The following is a 19864-nucleotide window of genomic DNA, read 5'->3' on the forward strand; positions in this document are numbered from 1 at the left end:
CCTACTGTTTGATAAGTAGGATTAATTGGAATGTATGTGTGGTTGGACTGACGCAAATTTCTAGTAGTTCTGATTTAAAACTCTACTAAACATTCATGTTTTTGGATTGGTGGAGGAAGCCGGAATACCTGAAGAGAACCCACAATTAGTAGAGAACATTCAAACTTCACAGGATTCAAACCAAAGATGCTGCAGTGAATAAAAAGTTATTTAGAAATCATTTAGCCTCCTGTCTGACATCATGCTGATATCTTAGGAATCACAGAGACAGTTTAACTGTAAAATGCACTTTATCACATTCACATTGCAATTAATCTCAGTTAACTGTATACGATACATTGGGAGCGGGGTTGGGTGACGTACACATGTTCCTTCAGTCAATAACTTGTAATTCTGTGTTCTGTATAAACACACACTATTTTTTAAGCCTGTTTGGAAATACTGCTGAAACAAAAAGATGTAGATTTCAGTTTGTAGGGAAAAAAGCTTCCATTTTCTGTATGTCTGTTCCACTCGAATCAAAAGATGCAACTCTTTTGTAGCGTTTTCTTCTCAAAAGAAAAAAAGTGAAACAAATTAAAAGCTAGGCAGAAACATTTGGTTTGGTCGTTAATGAAAAACTGTCGAATCTAATTTAGTGTGTGGAGAGTTGTTCTGTATTTTACATAGTTTTCAAAGACACACAATAATAAACCTTTAAAAACTATAATTCTCTTAAACATAAATTGTGTATTAAAATTCCCCAAGTACTGACTTCCATCCAATATGGACCTAAAGAAAAATAAGCCTAAAAAATAAAAGGAAAACATCCAAGGCATCAAAAATATAGCGAGACACCATGAACAGACGATTCAATATTTGAATATCAACATTTGCTGTTTTTTTAAATGAGTGTACAGGACATTAATAACTATTCATGACTCTGTATTTACACTTTATAATGAATCTCTGCAGAACAATAGACATCTTGGCATCCATAAGATGCCACACCGACAGGATCTGATCAAAACAAAAGCACGGAAAGAAGCAACCTCTCGGGAGAAACAGAGAATTTTCATTCATAATAAATTCAGCTATTATTCTCTAACACTATTTTAAAAAAATAATGCTTTCAAGGAAAGTGTTTCTGGTGGATAATTACACATTCATCACACATTGTCATTTTCTCTGACACACACAAACACATAAAAACAAACGAACAGTTTGAGTGGTTAACCACAGAGGAGCCGACAGTCGGGTGTAAACCTCTGCCCAGAAGCAGCAGCGTTCCTTCCCTTCCATTCTGATAAGAACGACGTCGATGCACACAGCCTTCACACGCAGCACATGCAGCATCAGCTTGGCCTCAAAGGCAAAAAGGTTGTAGTAAGACAACGTCCTCTCCCGCTTTTCTATTCAGGACAGAAAATGTCCGCCTACACCAGGAACTCTTAAAGGATCCCCCAATTATCATCCTGACACAAATCTCCCCGGCAGTGACTAAAGCCAGGAATGTTTTTCTGCTGGTGCTGGCTTCAGCTGCTGATCCTCCATCTACCAAAGGTTGAGCTTTATATTTCTTTTAAACAAGCACAAAAAATTCCGTCTTAGTTGTGGAGAATAATTTTCCACCTCCATCGAAAATGCTTCATCTGAACAACAATACACATACCTCGGGAAAACTGAAATATGTGCTACATGTCATGACGCAGAATAAGGCTCATTATCTTAATTTTTTCACCCCCAAATTAAGCTTCTTACACAATTTTAACATGTTTAATGATGTTTTGAGTTTAATATGAGTGTGTTCTCGCCATAATAAGCTTGAAAATGGCACAAAAACCTACTTGCAATTCATTCTGTTTCCTCTCAACAAGTTTGACAGAGAGAACATCTTAAATTGATATTAAACTGATATCTTTACTGCTGCATAATCTGACTATCATAAGGTAACAAGATTTTTTTAAAAAATTATTTCATCATCCATGTCAGGGATGTGTAACCTTTATAATCCAAAGAGCCAACTCCTTATGAGCTGCAAATGGAACGAGACTGAAAATGAATAATTTGTGAAAAATATCACAATATAAAAATATTGTTGCAATAAAAAAAAAAAGCAGTTTCATTTAACCTATGATAACAGTAAAAATAGATCTAAAAATGTTTTTCTTCTATATTTTCAGGGCAGAAGCAAAAATAATGAGCCTTAAATCTGATGCGCTGTTTGCAAAATTACTTACTGCCTCACTGCTTTGTCAGCTCTTGAAGATCTACGTCTTTAATAAATAGTAGAAAAATAATATTGTACTCATAAAGTGTTTATGTATTTATGCAAAATGTTGAAGAATTTTCTTCCCTATGTTGACATTCACAAACATTCATGAAAGTGTTCAGGTATCACCCGACGGCATGTTGGATGACACCAGAAGCCTCTTTTTTGGAGAAAGGCTACAACTCCCAGTTAAACTCTGGAGACCAGAAAGTTGAGAGAAAAGTAACGTTAGAGTTCCACTAGACGCAGCTCTTTGTTAGGGAGTAAAAAATATATATTTTTCTGTTTTTCAGAGATGCTGACCTCTGGTGTGAATCTCTGGGCAAGAGCCCTTTTCAGGGGTGCCACCTATTTTGGGCTGGATTTATAGTCAAGAAAGTTCCATACTGGACCCAACCTTGAAAGATTTGTGTCTCTGCTCAAAGTTTTTGGGCTCCAGTTGTTTCCTGTTCTCATTAAAATTGTGAGTTCTGAATCCTTCAAATGGAAAAAACTGGAAATCCCAACTGCTTACACGTACTGGCGCAGGTCTGCCTTTTGCATGTGCTTTAAGTTAGGTTGAATTAAAGAGGGGATGAGAGAAAGAAGATGTTGCCACGACGACACATTGTGGCATCATTCATAATTCAGAGTGTGAATCCGAGCAGCTCTGAGGTACGGGGTCCAGCTGTGGTAATCTTCCTCCACTCATCTGAACCTTGAAGTACACAGTGTGGATCGTCTCATTAAACTCAAATGTTTTACAAAAATAGTCTTTTATTAAAAACTAGTTCAATCCCCTGGAGCATCAGCACTCTGCGTCCACGCTGTGCACAGTCACGGCAGCCTGCAGGTGATGTGTCTGTGTGTGCAGCGGGTGGTGGTGGGTGTGCACGTGTCGGTACGGGTGGAACTTGTGGCTCAGCAGCGCGGCTGTCTGAGGGGGCGTGTCCAGGTCCATGTCGTCGTCGTGGTTACCGACGTCGACCCCTGCCGAGAGGGGGTCGTTGTTTCCGGGCGGATTCTCGCTGTCCTCCTGTGGACTCATGGTGCTGTAGCCTGAACGCAGAGATTGATCAGGTTACCATCTTCCTTAATATATAAAAATACTTTCTTTAAATTTCAATAATTCTATGGTTACTATTGGAAAAGATTTGATTCAGTAATCATTTTTGGTTGTCAGACAACAACAGATTTTATTTTATTAAAGTTTGAAATCCAAAAAGATTTAAAATCCAACAGAAGTTGAAAATGGGAAGTCGCCTTTGACAACATCATTCCTGAACGGATGCAGATTTACAAATTCAATGCAGAGAGAATAACAAGAAAGGGTGAAAATGCCCAATGATTGAAGAAGAGGAGGGGCGAAACGAATGAAAGAGATGAAGCAGGAGCTTGAAACTGTCCTCAGAATTACAATAAGTTTTATTGGCTAAAATAGTGGGAACAAACAAGACATTTGACTTCAGTGTCAAAAGCGCCAACAGTTTACAGACATCAAATATAAACATAGTAAATGACTTTTAGAGGAAATAAAATAAAGGATAAAGAAACAATTTGTAAAAATGAAAGGCAGGTTAAAATAATTAATATATGCAGTGGTCGGAACACTTCCACTAATTCACTACCGTAGTAGCGCTTTAGCTAACTTTGAAAACATTTAGCACACCTACAGTAGGTCACCTAGAGAAAACTTTTCTGGATAAATATTAAAGCGCTAATTTACTTGGTTGTTTTGTAACCTTTCAGTTGAATAAAATTCAACATCTGTGTTGAAGTTTTGATTATCGACTTAAATATTCTTCAAGTAGCTAGTCGTTTCCATAGTTGCTTATTTTGAATGGGGTGAAACCTTTTTACACAGTAGTTCTGTTTCCTCTCCTCACATTCCCTCTGTTAATGGTAGGGAAGAAATTATTATTTCAACCATTAGTCCAAATGAGTAGCTAGCTTGAGGATATTGTTTAGTGGTTGTTATGCAGATGTTAGTCTGTGCTGCAGTAATTTTAAAAAATGCAATGTTTAAATTTATTGACCAGAATAGCTGGATTAGTTAGTTTTTGTTCATTTCTAAGAGTGAGATTATGCTGCTGTAATAAAAGATTCATTTATTTTGTGGCTTGTTATGCAGCTGTATTCTGTACCAGTGGTGCTAATAAGTGCAGAGGGTGCTGCATGCAGAAAAGACACAAGGAGTACAACTAGAAAGTGTTCCAACTCATTTGTTCTGTTTCACCATCTGTGGTGCTACATTCAGCAGAAACGCTCGCACATTCTGATTTTGTTTCATTTTAGCCCACTCGCTTCTCTTCAAGTTCACCCTTGTTCTCCGTCAAACATCGGTTATGCAACAAGTATGAGAGATCCTGGTTGCCAGGAAGTGGAATGATGCCACATATGTGGGAGGCAGAGAGCCTGTGTGGGTGAAAGTGTCCGTCCACAGCAAGTGTCAGACTTAGAAAATTCTTAAAAAGCGAACATGAGCCAGTCAGCTCAGATGAAGAGAAAATCAGGGTTCAGGCTTGTTATTAATGCGAAGAATAAAAGGAGAGCTCCGAACTGGGAGCGAAGGGAGAATGTGAAACTGAACCGAACAATTATTCAGGTTTCTTTTTTTGAACTTTAGGAAGCCTTGAAAAAGGAAGGTTTTCCTGTTTTCTAAGTGTCACAGAAAGTTCAGAGTCTGGACAGAGAATTAAGAAACCTTCATTTTTTTCACATTACATGCTGATGTAATAAAACAAAACCTAGCTACTAGAGTGATTTTTGCCCAGTCTTATTTGCAAAACAACTTAACAGCTTATTCAATTGGAATTTTTTTCAAGGATTGTGATACACCATGTTGGATTCAGGTCTGGACTTTGACTGGGCCATTCTAACACCCTATTAGGGGTCATCTCAGGATTTTTTTCCAGTGTTGCACTTATTTAACTCCATCCATCTTCCCACCAACTCTGACCCTCAGTCCCAGTAAAAGGCCTTCCCACAGCATAATAACACCACTGTGTTTGACATAGTGCATGTTTTCTGTCACATGGTTGCATGCATACCAAAATATTCAGCTTCTTGAATTTGGTCCACATGATACTGCTTGGTCTAACGTTCTCTAACAAACATCTGACGGCTTCATAGTAGTAGCAGAATTAGAAACCAAATATCTGAACTCTGTTAACTAATTGGGTCATTTCTGGAGCCAACTGGTGCTCTGGATGTTATTTAGGGTGACTGAGTAAAAGGGGACACTTTTGGTTAAAAAAAAAAGAATACTTTACGTTTTGCAGCACTCTGCTTTTGTTTTTTTTTCCAATTTAAAATGCCTACAAAATCCATTGAAATCTCAATATGACAAAAAATGATTATATACTCTTTAGTCTGTCAGCAGACCATCAATAAATCAACTGGTTTTAACAGAGTTAGAACCTGAGATTAAATAACAGGTTTACAATATGTTTGATTTGAAAGGGGTATTTAGCAATTTTAAATAAACTCAAAAATCAATATGTATGCATGTTTACCTTCACATTTTCCAGCAGCATTTATGTGTCTTACTAAATAAAGTGAGTGTTTGTCTCACCGTGGTCGCTCTCTGTCCCTGATCGGCCCCAGTACCTCCGTCTCCGTTCAGGACTGTGAGTGTGTCTCTCAATGACTGCAGCTATGAATCTGGTGTTACTGACTGAAAGTTAAAACAGCACACAGGTTAGCAAGGTGCTAAATGGAAGCTTTATTAAAAAATAGGAGAGAAATGTTTGAAAATAGATTTAATGTGGTGCGCTTACTGATTCCTCTGTCTTCATGACTGTCTTCGTCTCTCTCGTCTCTTTCATTGTCGAGGTTGGACATTCTCACAGACATTTCTGGAGGAAAAGTAGAGAAAAATGACACAAAATAGGACACTCCTCACTGCGCAAGCATTCAACAGGTTAGGTGTGAAATGTTAAAAGAAAGGACAGAACTGCATTGTTTTAGTGTCAAAGTGGCTCTTCTTATAGACTAAAAAGAAGAGTTAAGGAATAATTAAATTTACAAATTTGTTCAAAACCAAAACATTTGCCAACAGTTTGATTGTCAAGTTTTGTCTACTGTGCAATTCCCCACTTAAAAGGGATAGTCTCTACTATGAATCTTAACTGGATTTCACTCAAAGAACCTTCACTTTAGCTGACCCATCTTTATTTTTATATGATGGTCATCATAGTTTTTAGCCTTCCAGCCACATAGGTCAAAAACCTCAAAAGAAACAGAAACACTTATTACATTTTGAAATTAACAAGATACATACATTGTGAAATAATCGAAGAGATTTCCACTCCTTTAAACCAATTATTCCAACAGTATAATAAATAGCAAATATTTTATAGTAAAATTCACCACCAATAAATAAATTTGCATATTTATCAACATTTTGTTAAATATATTTTTAGTCAAAATCCTATTCAACATTTATTCATTTTCACTTTCTACCATAAATAATAAACACCAAGTGTTTTTTCTTTTTTTTTAAAGTTACTCGCTTGATTTGATTTGAATATTAAAACTGTTCAGTACAATAATCAATCAGAGTCCATGTGCTGCTCCAGTGAGACTCAGGAAATAAGCAACAGCATTGTGAGGCTTACCGGCTGTCCTTCACAGTTTGTAGAAAACTTTTGCACAGTTCTGAATTTCTATGTGCTGCCAGCACTGTTTGCTTCTCATGCTGTGGCACTTCTTCAAACAGGAGTGACAGGTCAGTCACACCAAAAGTACCTGCACTCTCTGATTGCTAGGAGATTGAGTCCACCTGGTTCTCATCACTAAGCAGCAGAGAAGCTACAGAAAGGTGCAGCAGAGGGGAGTGGCTACCTGGCAGTTTGCCAGAACAATAATTTATAGTCATTATGGTTATTTTACAAGCACGCATTGAAGTATAAATCACAACGACCTGTCCACAAGACAATAATAACAAAAACAATGACTATATATTTTTCATCTCATCGTGTATTACAAAAGCTCATGCTTAGCCAAGTAAATCGAGACGAAAAAGAAAAAGGATGAAAACAATGATTGCTTACATGCTGCTTTGAATATAAAGTGAGTGATTGAGCTACTGATGAAATGTGCTGGGCTGACTGATGATTGGGAAGCATAAGCACCTGTTTAAAAGTAGAACATTTAGCATTTTGCTGGCATGGAGAATTTAAAAGTGGATATAAAAAGCAGAGTGCAGCAGTGACTAAAGAAGCAGCTGTTGCTCTTAAACCCTTTTTCAAGCGTCAAATATAAAATTTTTCCCAGCTGATCTAAAAGTGTTTACTAATTTTCTTAATTAGTAGATAGATTTTTTAAACACACATTTCCTTTGGTAAACTGATACAAAAAGTTAACATGAACATTTTTATTCACAAGTAAAACTCTGAAAAATGTGGTGTACATTGTTTCCAGCCCCACTTACTTCAACCTCATTTTCATGTTATTATATTGGATACTGTTTTTGTTTAATTAGAAAATATCAAAAATATAACGCTTCATCTGCAGTTGCCTCGATAAAGATACACCGTCTCTTTAAGACATGAATCTGTCCCCACACTCACCCTGTGCAGCAAGTGGTGACATGTGCTGGTGTGAGCGTCTGTGGATCTGATGTCTGTAGGCGTACACGGCCAGCACCAGCACCATGATGCATCCCATGATGCCCCCAGCGACCGGACCCACAGGGGCACTCTTGATCATGTTCAAAGATGCCACTTCCTCATCTGCAAAATAAGCAAAAAGAATGATGAAGACGACCGTTTTTACTGATTTTCAAGTAACATTTCCGCTGTTTTTGAACATCTGCTTTTCTGCACTAGACTGAGATATTGCATTGTAAATACTCTGTTGTCTCTTTTAATGTTCAACACATACATATGTATGCACATGGACAAAAAGAATTACCATACTCATTTGCACATTCCTTGGATTACAATGTCTTTATTGCTTATAACTGTAGACTATTCTTATGTTGTAAAGTATATCATTATCATTGTTGTTGTTATTGTTCGTTTTTTTGGAATTTTTGTGTGAACCTCTTGATCCTGCAGTTACACCTGAACATCACCTCTGGAAGACAGTGAAGGATATTTCTGTTTTTATTTTTTTAAAGGATCAGTTAAAAACCCTCCAAAAGCCTGAAGAAGAGACAAAATCTAACTATTTATTCTGAGATTCAAACCCCTGCTGCGATGCTGGTACATTTTTATACATTATTTCTGTTCTATCATACGTGTGAAAGATTATTCAACGCATGGCAGACAGCCAAAGCTGTTGAGAAAACATGTACACACATTTTTTAGGAAAAAAAAAAGAATAACAGTCCATAAATTACATGATTAGAGAGCCGCTATTTCAAAGCAAATGTGATCTTGTATTTAGTAGGTTGTGTATTTTCTTCTATTGAAATGTGGTGATTACCAGAGTTCCTTTAACTCACCAATAAGACCCAGACCGTCTGCATATGGACTCTTGGCTCCAACGATGCCTCCAAAGCACTCCTTCTGCAGGGCGCAGTATGGCTTGTCCAGGTGGGTCTTACCGTCGCTGTCCACCATGCACCACTCACAGTCCAGCACACCGAAACAGTCACTAAAACACAGAGCAGCATACGGAGATTAGAACAAGAATATAAATGTGAACGTACTGTGCATATAATAGATTTAGTCCTGTTAGAAGGAATTATTATCTTCATTCTCAGGATTTTCTTCTATGGCAGGATGCTATAACCAGGCAGTAATGTCAGTTTCACTATAGGACTTCATGTAACAAGAGGTGTTTGGAAGAGTCATTATGATCCCATAAACCTGAGAGCACAGCACCAACTGCCAAGCACGGCAGTGGTGGCAACATGCTGTGGGGATACAGTAAAGTGAATATATTGGAAAAGGAGGGGAATAATAAAATTATTCAACTTTACCTTAAATCAACAGTTATGTTCCAGTGTTGTTGTATTGGTGTTCCAATATGACAATGACCCAAAATGCACATCAAAAGTGGTTTGTGAACAAATAAAGTAGGAAACGTAAAAGTCGTTAAAACCTCAACCCTCCTGAACAGAGGTCAAATATTCAGACAGAATTATTGTTGATGGCAAAAAATAAATAAATCTTATTACGACATAAAGTGAGCCCCCACCTATTTGCGGTTCAGTATCCATGGATTCACCAATTTTGCATTTTTGTGTTAAATGTAACTCCAAGTTATTCAGAGAAGATTGACCTTTTTCTAGATTTTTTCATATACAGCATATCTAAAAAAAGTATTAAAAAAAAATTTTAGATTGGGAAGCTGAAACTGACTGGTGTTTTCAAAGCAGCCAATGCTAGACCACCAGTCATTTTTCTTGGTGCTGATTGACTGCAACCCTTAAGAGTGGAAAGAAGGAAAACTATAAACGATAGCTTAGTGGTAATTCTACAGTTTCCACTGTGTATATTAATGCATATTAAGGTATAGTTGGTGTTTGAAGTATTAAAATATGTAATATGTATAATAAATATAATATACTGTATATATAATAAAATATTAACATTTCAGAGGGGATCACTGTGGTCCCTCACTCTTGCAAATACTAGGGGTCCACCGTATAATAAATAATTTAATTGGGGCAACATTTTCATACTGAGCCTGTACAGAGGTCACAAAAATCACTGAAGTTGTATGATCTACTACACTGAAAAAAAAAACTGCCAAAAAAGGTGTTGCATCATATTTTATGCCCTTGCGACTTGCAGGTGCTGGCAATACTTCTCTAAACTTTACAAATATATGCATATTAAAGAAGTGCAGAGAGCGTGTGCACCTGCTGGAGTATCTCTGGCTGCAGCGGGTGTTGATGCACTGCGGCAGGGTGTCGTGCAGACCGGGATCAATCACATTCAGGCTGACTGGTTCTTGATGCACCTCACAGCTGGGGTTCCTGTATAACAAATCAACAGGATGAAGAGGGAAAAAAACAAAGAGGGGCACTTCTATTGGTTACAGTAAAATGGAAAAAACCCAAAAAACAAAGGAGCTATTCAAATGAAACATGACTGTATGCAACAGGAGGGAATAAACATCATCATATGGAGTCTGTTAAAGCACAGCGACACAAAAAATAGACAAGCTGACAGTGAAAATGCTAATTACATAAAGCAAGGATCTGAGACATTGACGTGCTGTCACAGGCAGCTGATGGCTGATGAAAGGAGGTGGGTGAAACAACAAGAATGATAGACAGAGAATGATGGACAGATGCGGAGTGACAGACGCAGAGAGGAAAACTGGTAAGGCAGTGAGATAAACAGAGGAGGATGAGAAAACCCACAAAAACATCCGTCTATACAATGTAGTTCATATATAATGCAAATATTATAAGCAAACACTTCTGTAGAGATGAAGGGACAACACTTCTAAATGGATAAAAGTCCAGAGTTAAAGCAGTTTAATTTAATTTAATCTTAAATTACATTCAGAATTTATTTTATGGCTCATGAAACATCTGACCAAAATGCAAGTTAAAAATTAGTATTTCCTTAATACATTTGTGGGAGTGTGAATGTATTTGAGCCTGTCTGTAAATATGACCTTGTGTAACGAGAGTCAACAATATATTAAGATCTGAAGTAGAATAATTCTCAATCACTGACAAAATAAACAGCGTAAACTAATCATTAAATCAAATCATTAAATTAAAACTTTAATATAAATTATGAGTGTATGTAAACATCTGATCAGAGACCTTAATACAGAAGGAAAACATAACATAATATAACATGGGACAGAGAGTAGTTATTGTTTCTTTAAAGCCGGTTTTTGTGTTAATTTACAGTGAAATTTGAGAGATTCCTGCTGTGATACTGAGATATGATTAGAGCTTCTCTAATGAGTCATCTGAATACTCAGCGCATTTCTCCCCCCCGTCTTCCCGAATGGTTATTGCGCTCTCTTCTGGACTCCCACTGCTCTACCTTCACACCCAATCCTGAGTCCAAATTACTCTGCAGGTTCCAAGCTGCTTGTTCAGCATTTGGTTTCATCATCAAACTTTCACCTGTTGCTCACTTTCTCTGTTGTCATCCATAAAACAAACTTGTGTTTAGACCTGTGGTAGTAAGGCTTGCTTCATTTGTGTGACTGACCTGTTCTCAGCATTGGTGAGGTTGCCTGTGCACTCATTGACCTCCAGAGGGCACTCACATGGACACTCACACTCATTCTGCTCCATCCTGCATAAGGAAGCAGACCAATCAATTTCAAAGTAAATAAAGAATATTATCATTGTCCTTTAGAGTTTAAATACATCTGTTTGAATAAAGATGTACTTAAACATACATCTTTTGGCAGGATATTTCTTCTGCCTAGGAACTATATTTTAGTTCTAATGCTACATAACCTGTAAAAACTTAAATAAACCACTATTTTATTCTTTTTTCTAAAGAAAAATAATTTTCTATCAGCAACCACCTGTGGCAGTTGAGGCAGAGGCGGTCCACCGTGCTGCAGGCGCAGAAAGCCAGCGAGTCACACGTCTCATTGACAATGCCAGCAAATGCATTGGTGCCAGGGATTCTAGTCAGGCGATACTTGGAGCAATGGCTGCCATGGACGAGGTTTGTGAGGTCTCCCTGAGTGAGGAAGAGAGACGATGAAACCTATGTCAACCAACCAGTTCACCATTTATGTCTTAATATGCTTTTTAATTTGGCCAGTTAACTCAGATCAGATTTGACTTATTTTTAAAGAAACATGGTTTAGGTTTTTTGCTATATATAGTATATATATATATACATAAATATGAAAATAAGACTGTGTTACAAAGCTTAACTTTAACCATGAATTGGGAATAGTGAATTTGCAGTACTGAATACCACCACAAGATGGCAGTGCAATACTGCATGATGCATTAGGATTGTCTTTTGGAGTCCTCCTCTGATCCATTGGTTTCTGCCTTACCACTATGCTGGTGTTGAACTTGTAGAAGCGCTGCACTGTCCGGTCACTGAAGCTGTTGCAAAGATTTTTCTTGACAAAGTTTGGATGGTTCAGGATGTCATTGGCCACGAGTGGCTCCTAAAATAAAACACAAACAAGGAAAATGTTAATTTAAAATTGCATATAAGTTACTCTTTGCAAAATAAAAAATCTTTATACACTTTAAATGCAGTTTGCTCATTTATTTTGTTTTCCTGATTTAATACCCAAATATGGAAGGCAGTTTTTACTGAGATTACAATAAGAAAGTGGCTCTAACTTGATAACTGAAAAGGTCATTTTGCCCTATAGTAAATTAAATATAAAGACATTGGAAGGATGGAAGATCATTTGGTATAAGTTGCTTTGCCTGGATACGTAACTTCATCTTAATTTAAACAGTAAATATATTTTATAGACCTTAAGCCTGTAAGTGCTGAAAATGTGAAATATAAATGCTGCATAATCTGCATTTTCTTTGTTTTTAAAGCAAATTAGTAATCTCAAGAGTCCTTTGTATAAAAATAGAAATTCAATACTAAATGTAAATGATGTGTAATCAAAGTTTGAAACAGCAGTTGGACAACTTATGCACAGGACACATTCTGTTTATGTAGGTAACACTTTTACTAGGATCATCCTGAATGGATGGGTTGCGGCTCATTGGTCAAAAACAGAAAAAGTTTGCAATCGATGCAGAAAAATTAGGTGAGGCAGGGCAGACAGCTTTACCAGACCACTGAGGCGACCTCAAATATTTGTGACCATAAAGTTATTGAAAGTAGAACATTCTATCTTTAAAGTGGTTTAACTGTTTCTGTGTACTCTGTAAGTACAAAGGCCTGCCTAATTGAAACCAACTTAATATACATCTCAACCTTTTACCTTGTGAGTGATGTGCTGTTGTTCTGCTGGGGCGTGACCCTTTGGGTCAATGAGGGTTGGGTGAGCAACCAGGTATCCTCTGTCCTCCATTATAAAGCACCTGAATTACAGAACAAGTATAAGTAACAACTTCAAATAGAATACAAGATACAATTTCCTCCCTTTCCGTTCAACAACAGCCTTCTTTTAACTGAATGTTTTGGCTCCATTCTACTTCTGACTGCTTCTCAAATATTTTGTCATATGCAGCTTCTTCCTGTTGCAACTCCCTTAAAAGCTAAAGCTCTTTTACATGGCTTATAAAATCAAAAAAGAACAGGGGGTTTGGGTGGAGAGTTGGGGAGTAAAGAAATGGATGTGGATGAGAGATCAAAAGAAAGAAGATGAATAAAGTTATGGGGTACTGATGCAGGACTCCCTCAGGACTGCTGATAATCAGCTTATTTCTTCTTCCCGCTTTCTGTTGTCTTTTCTGTCTCTCAGCAACTTTTGTTCTTCCCCAGTGAAACATGAATGTTGTAAGCTTGCAAAGACTTCCAGGGGGAGCAGAGGGTGGGAAAAAAAAGGGGAATTATCTGCAAGGATGAGTGAAAAATCGACCCTCTTCCTACCTGATCTTATGGCCTTTATCCTGGTTGCAGATGGGCAGCAGATCCAGCAGAACCTTATAGAAGTAGCGAAGAGTAAAGTCTATACCCATCACTGCAACTGCATACCCAGGGGCCATCTGAGAGCTGCAAGCAGAGCAGAAAAAGAAAAAAATGAGTCATGTTGAAAGAAAAAAAAAAAACTAAAGCTGGGAAAATGAAAATTCTCTAAGCTATTCCACAAGTAGTCCAACTTTTATACAGATCTTTGTAAAACAAGGTTAAATTAAGCACCAAAAAACATATAATTTTGAAATCTGTCTCAGTCTAACATACTGTTTGTTACACTCACTGACCAATTCAACTACAAAACATAACCCTGCCTTATCACACACCCTTAAACTGTGTGTTTATTTCTATCCAGAATACTTGAAGGGGCTGTGATAAACAGTTTGGATTGTGGCGCTGTAAGAAACCCGATGGCCATGATGCTCTGTTGTATTTTAGGCTCACTGACTTAGAAATAAACATTCTAATCTCTGCCCAGGACTCTTTTTAGACATTTTCAATCTCTTCTGAATCAGCGACCCGACATATTTCCATTTCTCTCCTTTTTCCCCTACTACTGTGTAGCAATACACTGTTTTGCCTGATAGTACTTTACAAGAGAAGAATTAATGATAATTATAACAGAACATGGATCATTTTCCTCATTGAAAAGCAATGAAAGAGTCAGTTTCAGTATCTTGTCATTTGTGTCAAATTATTTCCTGTTTTCAGAGATAGCTGGGTCTCAATGAAATGACCCCCAGGATAAAATTCTTGCAGATCCCTCACAACAGTGGCTCTATTGAGCAGATACTAAAAAGGCTCAAACATAATGGTCAATAGTTCAAAGCTTAATGGGGGTGACTCTCATAAATCTAGAGGAAACAGACCAGACATTCCATTCACTAATATTAAACTATAACCATTTTATTTTACCTGGAGGCATGAATAGTGTGGCTGATGGTGACGACGTATCCTGCGCCGCCAACATCCAGATAGGGACCGGTGAAGGTGATGAGGCCCGGGTTAGCCACAGCATGCTGGTACCTGTACGATACACTCAGAGGGTTATCCATGGCAATCATTTCCCTCTTTGCTCAAAGAGGGAAATGACTGGAGCAAATTGGATTAATCAAAGTAAACAACAGTTACTACCGTAATAACGTTCACAAAGTGAGATCCATATATAGATTTACTACATGCAGAGAGGTTTCGAGTATTTATTTTGAGTAATGTTGATAATGGTTTAGAGCTACTGAAAACAAAAAATTGTGTTTCTTAGAACATTTTATCACATAAGACTAAATAATTAAGTCACATGTAGGTTGACTTGTGTTTTCGTTGAAGCATTGGATTTGCTCATTTTTGTGAGGTTAGCTAGCAGTATTAATAATAATATAATGACAATATTTTTTCCCTTATTATCTGTATTTTATCATGGGTACAGCACATTGTGTGCTATGCACAGTTAACTACCGTGATTTTCATATAATTTTATGAGTTCCTGCTGTTTTGAATTAAAATTCGATGGTCAGAATTCCTGCTACAGAGGTTCTCCACGTGTTATTTCCAAACAAACATAACTTTAAAGAAAGATGTGCTTTATTGGAAAAAAAAAAGTTTTTCATTGTTTTGACTTTTTATGCAATTTAATAGTGTAATAATACATTTTTAAGCACTTTGTACATGTTCTGGTTTTCGCTAGTTAAGTCTTATAAAGTTGTGAACTGTAAAATTGATATTATATTCATATAAAAAGCCACATTAGTAATGTGCTTATGTGAGTTATTATTCAGAAAACATTAAATTTGACAGCAACTGACTTAATAATAGGAAAAAAAACACAGTTCAAACTTCATAAAAGTAACTTTACCAGACTGAAGCTATGAATATCAAACATTTGTTTCTCTTTAACAGGAGCAAACTGCAGAACTATTCTGGATCACCTTCGCAGCCCAAAAACAAAACTCCAAACACCTTTATCATCATCTTGCCCTCCTTTTCAAACCCACCAAAGTAAGCCTCACCATTGTCTGCGGGTCGGGTCGAACGCTTTGTCCATCAGCGATCCTGGGTAAATCCGGAGCACCCCGCTGGGCGTTGCTATGTAACGGCGCACAATGTAGCAGTTGAGGCTACTCATTTCCATTAGTGTCATCCACTCATCCGTAACATGACTGGTTGCCATAACCTCGTTCCTGACAGAGGACTGTGGAGGGGAAAAGAAGGAGGGATGAAAGATGAGAGAGGATGGAGAGAAACAGCAGGGGTTGAAGAAACTTGGATTCATTTTGTGTGTTTTTGTCTTGAATGGAAGTTGTGAAAACTTTTTGCAATGTTTGGCTTGAGAACAAAATGACTAAAAAATGAATGACATTTTTTAGTCATTTTGTGAATAACATTCATGAGGTGTCATTAGGGGAAATAAATCTGACTGATTAATCGCTAAGCCTGGAAAAATACCATCTCAGAACCATTCCGAGACAAACCTCCGAGTTTGAAAGGGGTGATGAGGTCACTGGAGGGGCTCTTTAAGACTAGCCTGGGAATCTGCACTGAGACTCAGCTTTGGACTTCCAACTCCCCCCAGGAAAGGAATGCACACAGAATGCCAAAACCTTTGTGGGAGTTTATCCCCTTCCTCTTAAAGTTGCAGACCATCTTTACAACTTCTGAAATTTTACCTGCAGAAATATTTAAAAACAAGATTGGCCAAAAAACACCTATTAAAGCACAGTCCTCCACAAAACATGACAGAGTTAAGTTGAAGTTTAGGATGAAAGTGTCATAACAGGAGGAAGAGATGTAAAAAGGCCTCCAGTCCGACCTCAGGCTGGGAGTGCCCCATGTGTTTGTTAGGTAAATAAATGACCTTTTTATGTGTGAATGTTGTGTGTTTTAAAGGCTGTGTACCTTGAGGCCTGGGTTGGCAATAAGCCTGGTGTTATCACTGAGGTAGGCCGTGTAGTGCTCCACCATCCGCTTCGTCTCCGGCTGACTGAGATGTTCATATGGAGAGGAGAAGCTACCAGCAGACAGCATCACTGTGGGGGATTCTGGGAAATAGGCAGAAGGACAGTAATGTTAGAGAGCTAAGTAAGATTATAATAAAGGTCTGTTGAATTTAGAGTTGTCCGTACCAACAGTGGCGAGCTGCTTGAAGTGCAGGCAGGAGCTGGGTTGGCCCAACAGGTCTAAGCGATGGTACAATAGCTTAGAGCTGGGTGCCGTGTTCAGGTTCTTCAGCTGCTTCACTGGGATCTCTGGCTGGATGTACACGATGCACAGAATAAAAGATGTGTCCTGGACCTGAGGGATAAAAGAAGAGAGCTTACTGGATGCTTTTATGACTCCTTTGTTACCGTAAATGAGTCTAGTTGGACACACCCAATAACTGTCAAAAGACATTCTCTTTTGAATGTCTTTTGATTAAAACAAATTAAAAACAAATTGTATAACCATGACTTTTGATTCTGTAATATCCTTTTAAAGAAATGTACCAAACAGTGAGAAAGAGTTACAACATGGAGAAAGAGTTACACTTTGGTATGAATAATTCCTTTATTTGAAAAATTTTCCTGCAACTGATTATACAAGACGAATTATTTTGCAATTCAAGATTTCCAGAATCCTATTTGGCAACTCAATGCTTTTCCAGGCTCAGATTTTTCAATTCACCTATCTGCCTTTATGACAACTAAATATTTAAACAAAAAACATTTATCGTGTTGAGTTTCATTATCCGTTTTTTTGTATAAATCATAAAAATACCACAAAGTTGAACTTGGGTAATGAAATAAAAGGCTAATTTACAGAGTTTTTTTGTTTTTGTTTTTTTTTTTTTACATTTAAACTAATTTGGATCAGCACTTCTCAATAGATGAAGTAATTATTCTGCACTAAATACAGATTATTTAAAGCAGTGTTAGTAATATTTCATATCTTTGTTATGAAACATCAAAGATATTAAACAACAGCTCAGAGCTTTGTTTTGCATCTCAACCAGTTAAGAAAACCACAGGTTTCATTTCAAACCCTAATTTAAGATGGGCTTTGAATTAGTTTTACAATGGATTCTCAGTCAGTAAATCCAAAACCAGAACAACCGAGGTCTGGTAAAAATGCAGATCATGATGCTGCAAATATAAAATAAAAGATTTCATTTAAACATAATCAATATATAATTTTATGTAGTGGATCATTTAAAAAAGTTAAAAGTCTAAAAACAACTGTATTTCCCTGACATCTCAAGACCATTTTTCAATTTTGATCTTTTTGTACTCAGGACTTTAGTGATCACAATGTGTACCCAACTTGGGAATGTTTCATGCATTTTCTATAATTTCCTATATTTCCTACCATTAGAAAACAATATTTTCTAATGGTAAAAAATATAGTTATGTGACTCCCATAAAGACCAATTAGAAGATCACTGCAATCTATTTTGGGTTGCTCACAGGTCATAACTGACCAAATTTGAGGAGTTTAGAACCAGAAAACAATATGTAGTTCAATCCTAAAGTGTGAACATTTGCATATAAACATACAAATACTTAAACAACTGATAAGTAATGGTTAAGTGAAATGGAGGTAAAAATGGGCAAAAATGTCAAACTGATTGAGAACTGGAAAAAACATAAAAGCTACATCCCCCAATTTTTAAAATTAAGACAATTTTGGAGATGCTCCACTGTGTATCTTAATTCATCTTCACATACACAGGTGAGCAATTATTTATGCTTCCAAATAAATCTGAAGCTTTAAAATCCTTGTGTTCAGCATTCCTGTTTTTAAAGACAAGCTCAACTTTACAGTGCCAGAGATTTATGGCTGCAGGAGAGCATAAATGTGTCCCTTTCAAAAACAGATCTTAAATTAACCCTTCATTGTTCGACTATCGCTGCATTTGTTACTTAAAATCAGGCAGTAATACAAGTGTCATAAAGATCCAAACTGTTCTCAACACCATCTCTTCAAATAAATCTGCATCTCAATCCACCTGGATATTATTAGCAGTGCAAAACGGGGCGACCTTTGTGGGAAACAAAACTCTCTTCTCAAATGATGTTTTTGTAGGCAGGTTCAGTGATGTTCTGGCTCTGGAAAGCCCATTAAAACCCTGCAGCACTGCCAAACTCATGTCAAATGTGACTTGTTTGAACGCTTGTTCTTGTTTGGAAAGAATAACCCAAATGTCAGAAAGCATTTAAAAAGAAGCAAAAGTGACATGCTGAAATTAAAGATGATTCTTCTGCTTCTGCCAAAACGTCTAAGTGGTGTCATGGTGATGTGGTCGTCCTGTTGCAATTTGTTCCGAACATTCAACCCAGATTCAGACAGGTTCTGGGTGTTGGGGCTTAATGGGTTTTGCTACACTAAAACTAATTTAAGACGGTGAAGGATGAGTGCATAAATCTTGGCAGGACTTTAGAGCGCAGTGCAGTGACAATAATGTACTTCATATGTGGAGGTAAACATGAATAAATCGGATGTGTTTTCAGTGGTTATTGGACCGCACACCGACTGAAAACCTACCAGTTTCCAGGCATAGCTGACATTGTAAGCATCTTTGCTGTTGTCCCTCAGCCGGTTTGTGTGCCAGGAAAGGGAAGAGTTGACGGGCACAGCAATGATCTGACTGCCTAAAGGGAGGCTGCACAAACAGAACAATCAAAAGATTAATGTAAAAATTTGACCAAAATCTTCCTGCTTGTACAGCCATGCCTTGAGCAATTTGAGCTACTGCTCTCTTTGTCACTTTTCAAATAGTTGTTGATGTTCCCTCACCTGAGGATGTTGTGTCGGACAACAGGGAATCCTGGGATGTTCTCATAGTGGATAATATCAGTATGTAGGGGCGGCTCTGTCATTAAGTATGGTCTGGTCAAAGATGGATGCATCAAGGTATAACCTTTCAAGATCAAATGCAAGATTAAAACAGTGGAACTGTATTTGTTCTATGTTTTTACTTAAATAGTCAAAGACTACAAGCAGAAATCCATTAGGAGATCATATGGTGCCCAGATTTTCTGCTTTATTGGTTCTGAAAACTTATTGGCCGATGAGAAACAAAAAATTCCAAACTTTTTCCAATCAGTGAATGCACCACACTAAAAGCTTCCTAACGGCACTGAAAGTAATCAGT

The 19864-nt window shown here is 37.4% G+C and overlaps 1 protein-coding gene across 1 annotated transcript in view; it reads right to left on the reverse strand.

The window, feature by feature from the left end:
* Positions 1 to 271: 271 nt before the first annotated feature.
* The window catches only part of cachd1 (cache domain containing 1), a 79357-nt gene continuing 59764 nt past the window's right edge, over positions 272 to 19864 (reverse strand). The window contains exons 11-27 of the mRNA XM_028027609.1: positions 19507 to 19630; positions 19255 to 19372; positions 16860 to 17028; positions 16633 to 16775; positions 15747 to 15928; positions 14656 to 14766; positions 13696 to 13818; positions 13085 to 13184; positions 12182 to 12298; positions 11693 to 11853; positions 11368 to 11454; positions 10047 to 10163; positions 8682 to 8833; positions 7804 to 7965; positions 6010 to 6087; positions 5805 to 5906; positions 272 to 3289 (exon numbers count right to left, since the gene is read on the reverse strand). Of these exons, the coding sequence (XP_027883410.1) occupies positions 3039 to 3289; positions 5805 to 5906; positions 6010 to 6087; positions 7804 to 7965; positions 8682 to 8833; positions 10047 to 10163; positions 11368 to 11454; positions 11693 to 11853; positions 12182 to 12298; positions 13085 to 13184; positions 13696 to 13818; positions 14656 to 14766; positions 15747 to 15928; positions 16633 to 16775; positions 16860 to 17028; positions 19255 to 19372; positions 19507 to 19630 (2297 nt within the window). The 3' untranslated portion in view covers positions 272 to 3038. The remainder of the gene's footprint in view (positions 3290 to 5804; positions 5907 to 6009; positions 6088 to 7803; positions 7966 to 8681; positions 8834 to 10046; positions 10164 to 11367; positions 11455 to 11692; positions 11854 to 12181; positions 12299 to 13084; positions 13185 to 13695; positions 13819 to 14655; positions 14767 to 15746; positions 15929 to 16632; positions 16776 to 16859; positions 17029 to 19254; positions 19373 to 19506; positions 19631 to 19864) is intronic.

The sequence above is a fragment of the Xiphophorus couchianus genome, chromosome 9, assembly GCF_001444195.1.
Source record: "Xiphophorus couchianus chromosome 9, X_couchianus-1.0, whole genome shotgun sequence".
NCBI classification, from domain to species: domain Eukaryota; kingdom Metazoa; phylum Chordata; class Actinopteri; order Cyprinodontiformes; family Poeciliidae; genus Xiphophorus; species Xiphophorus couchianus.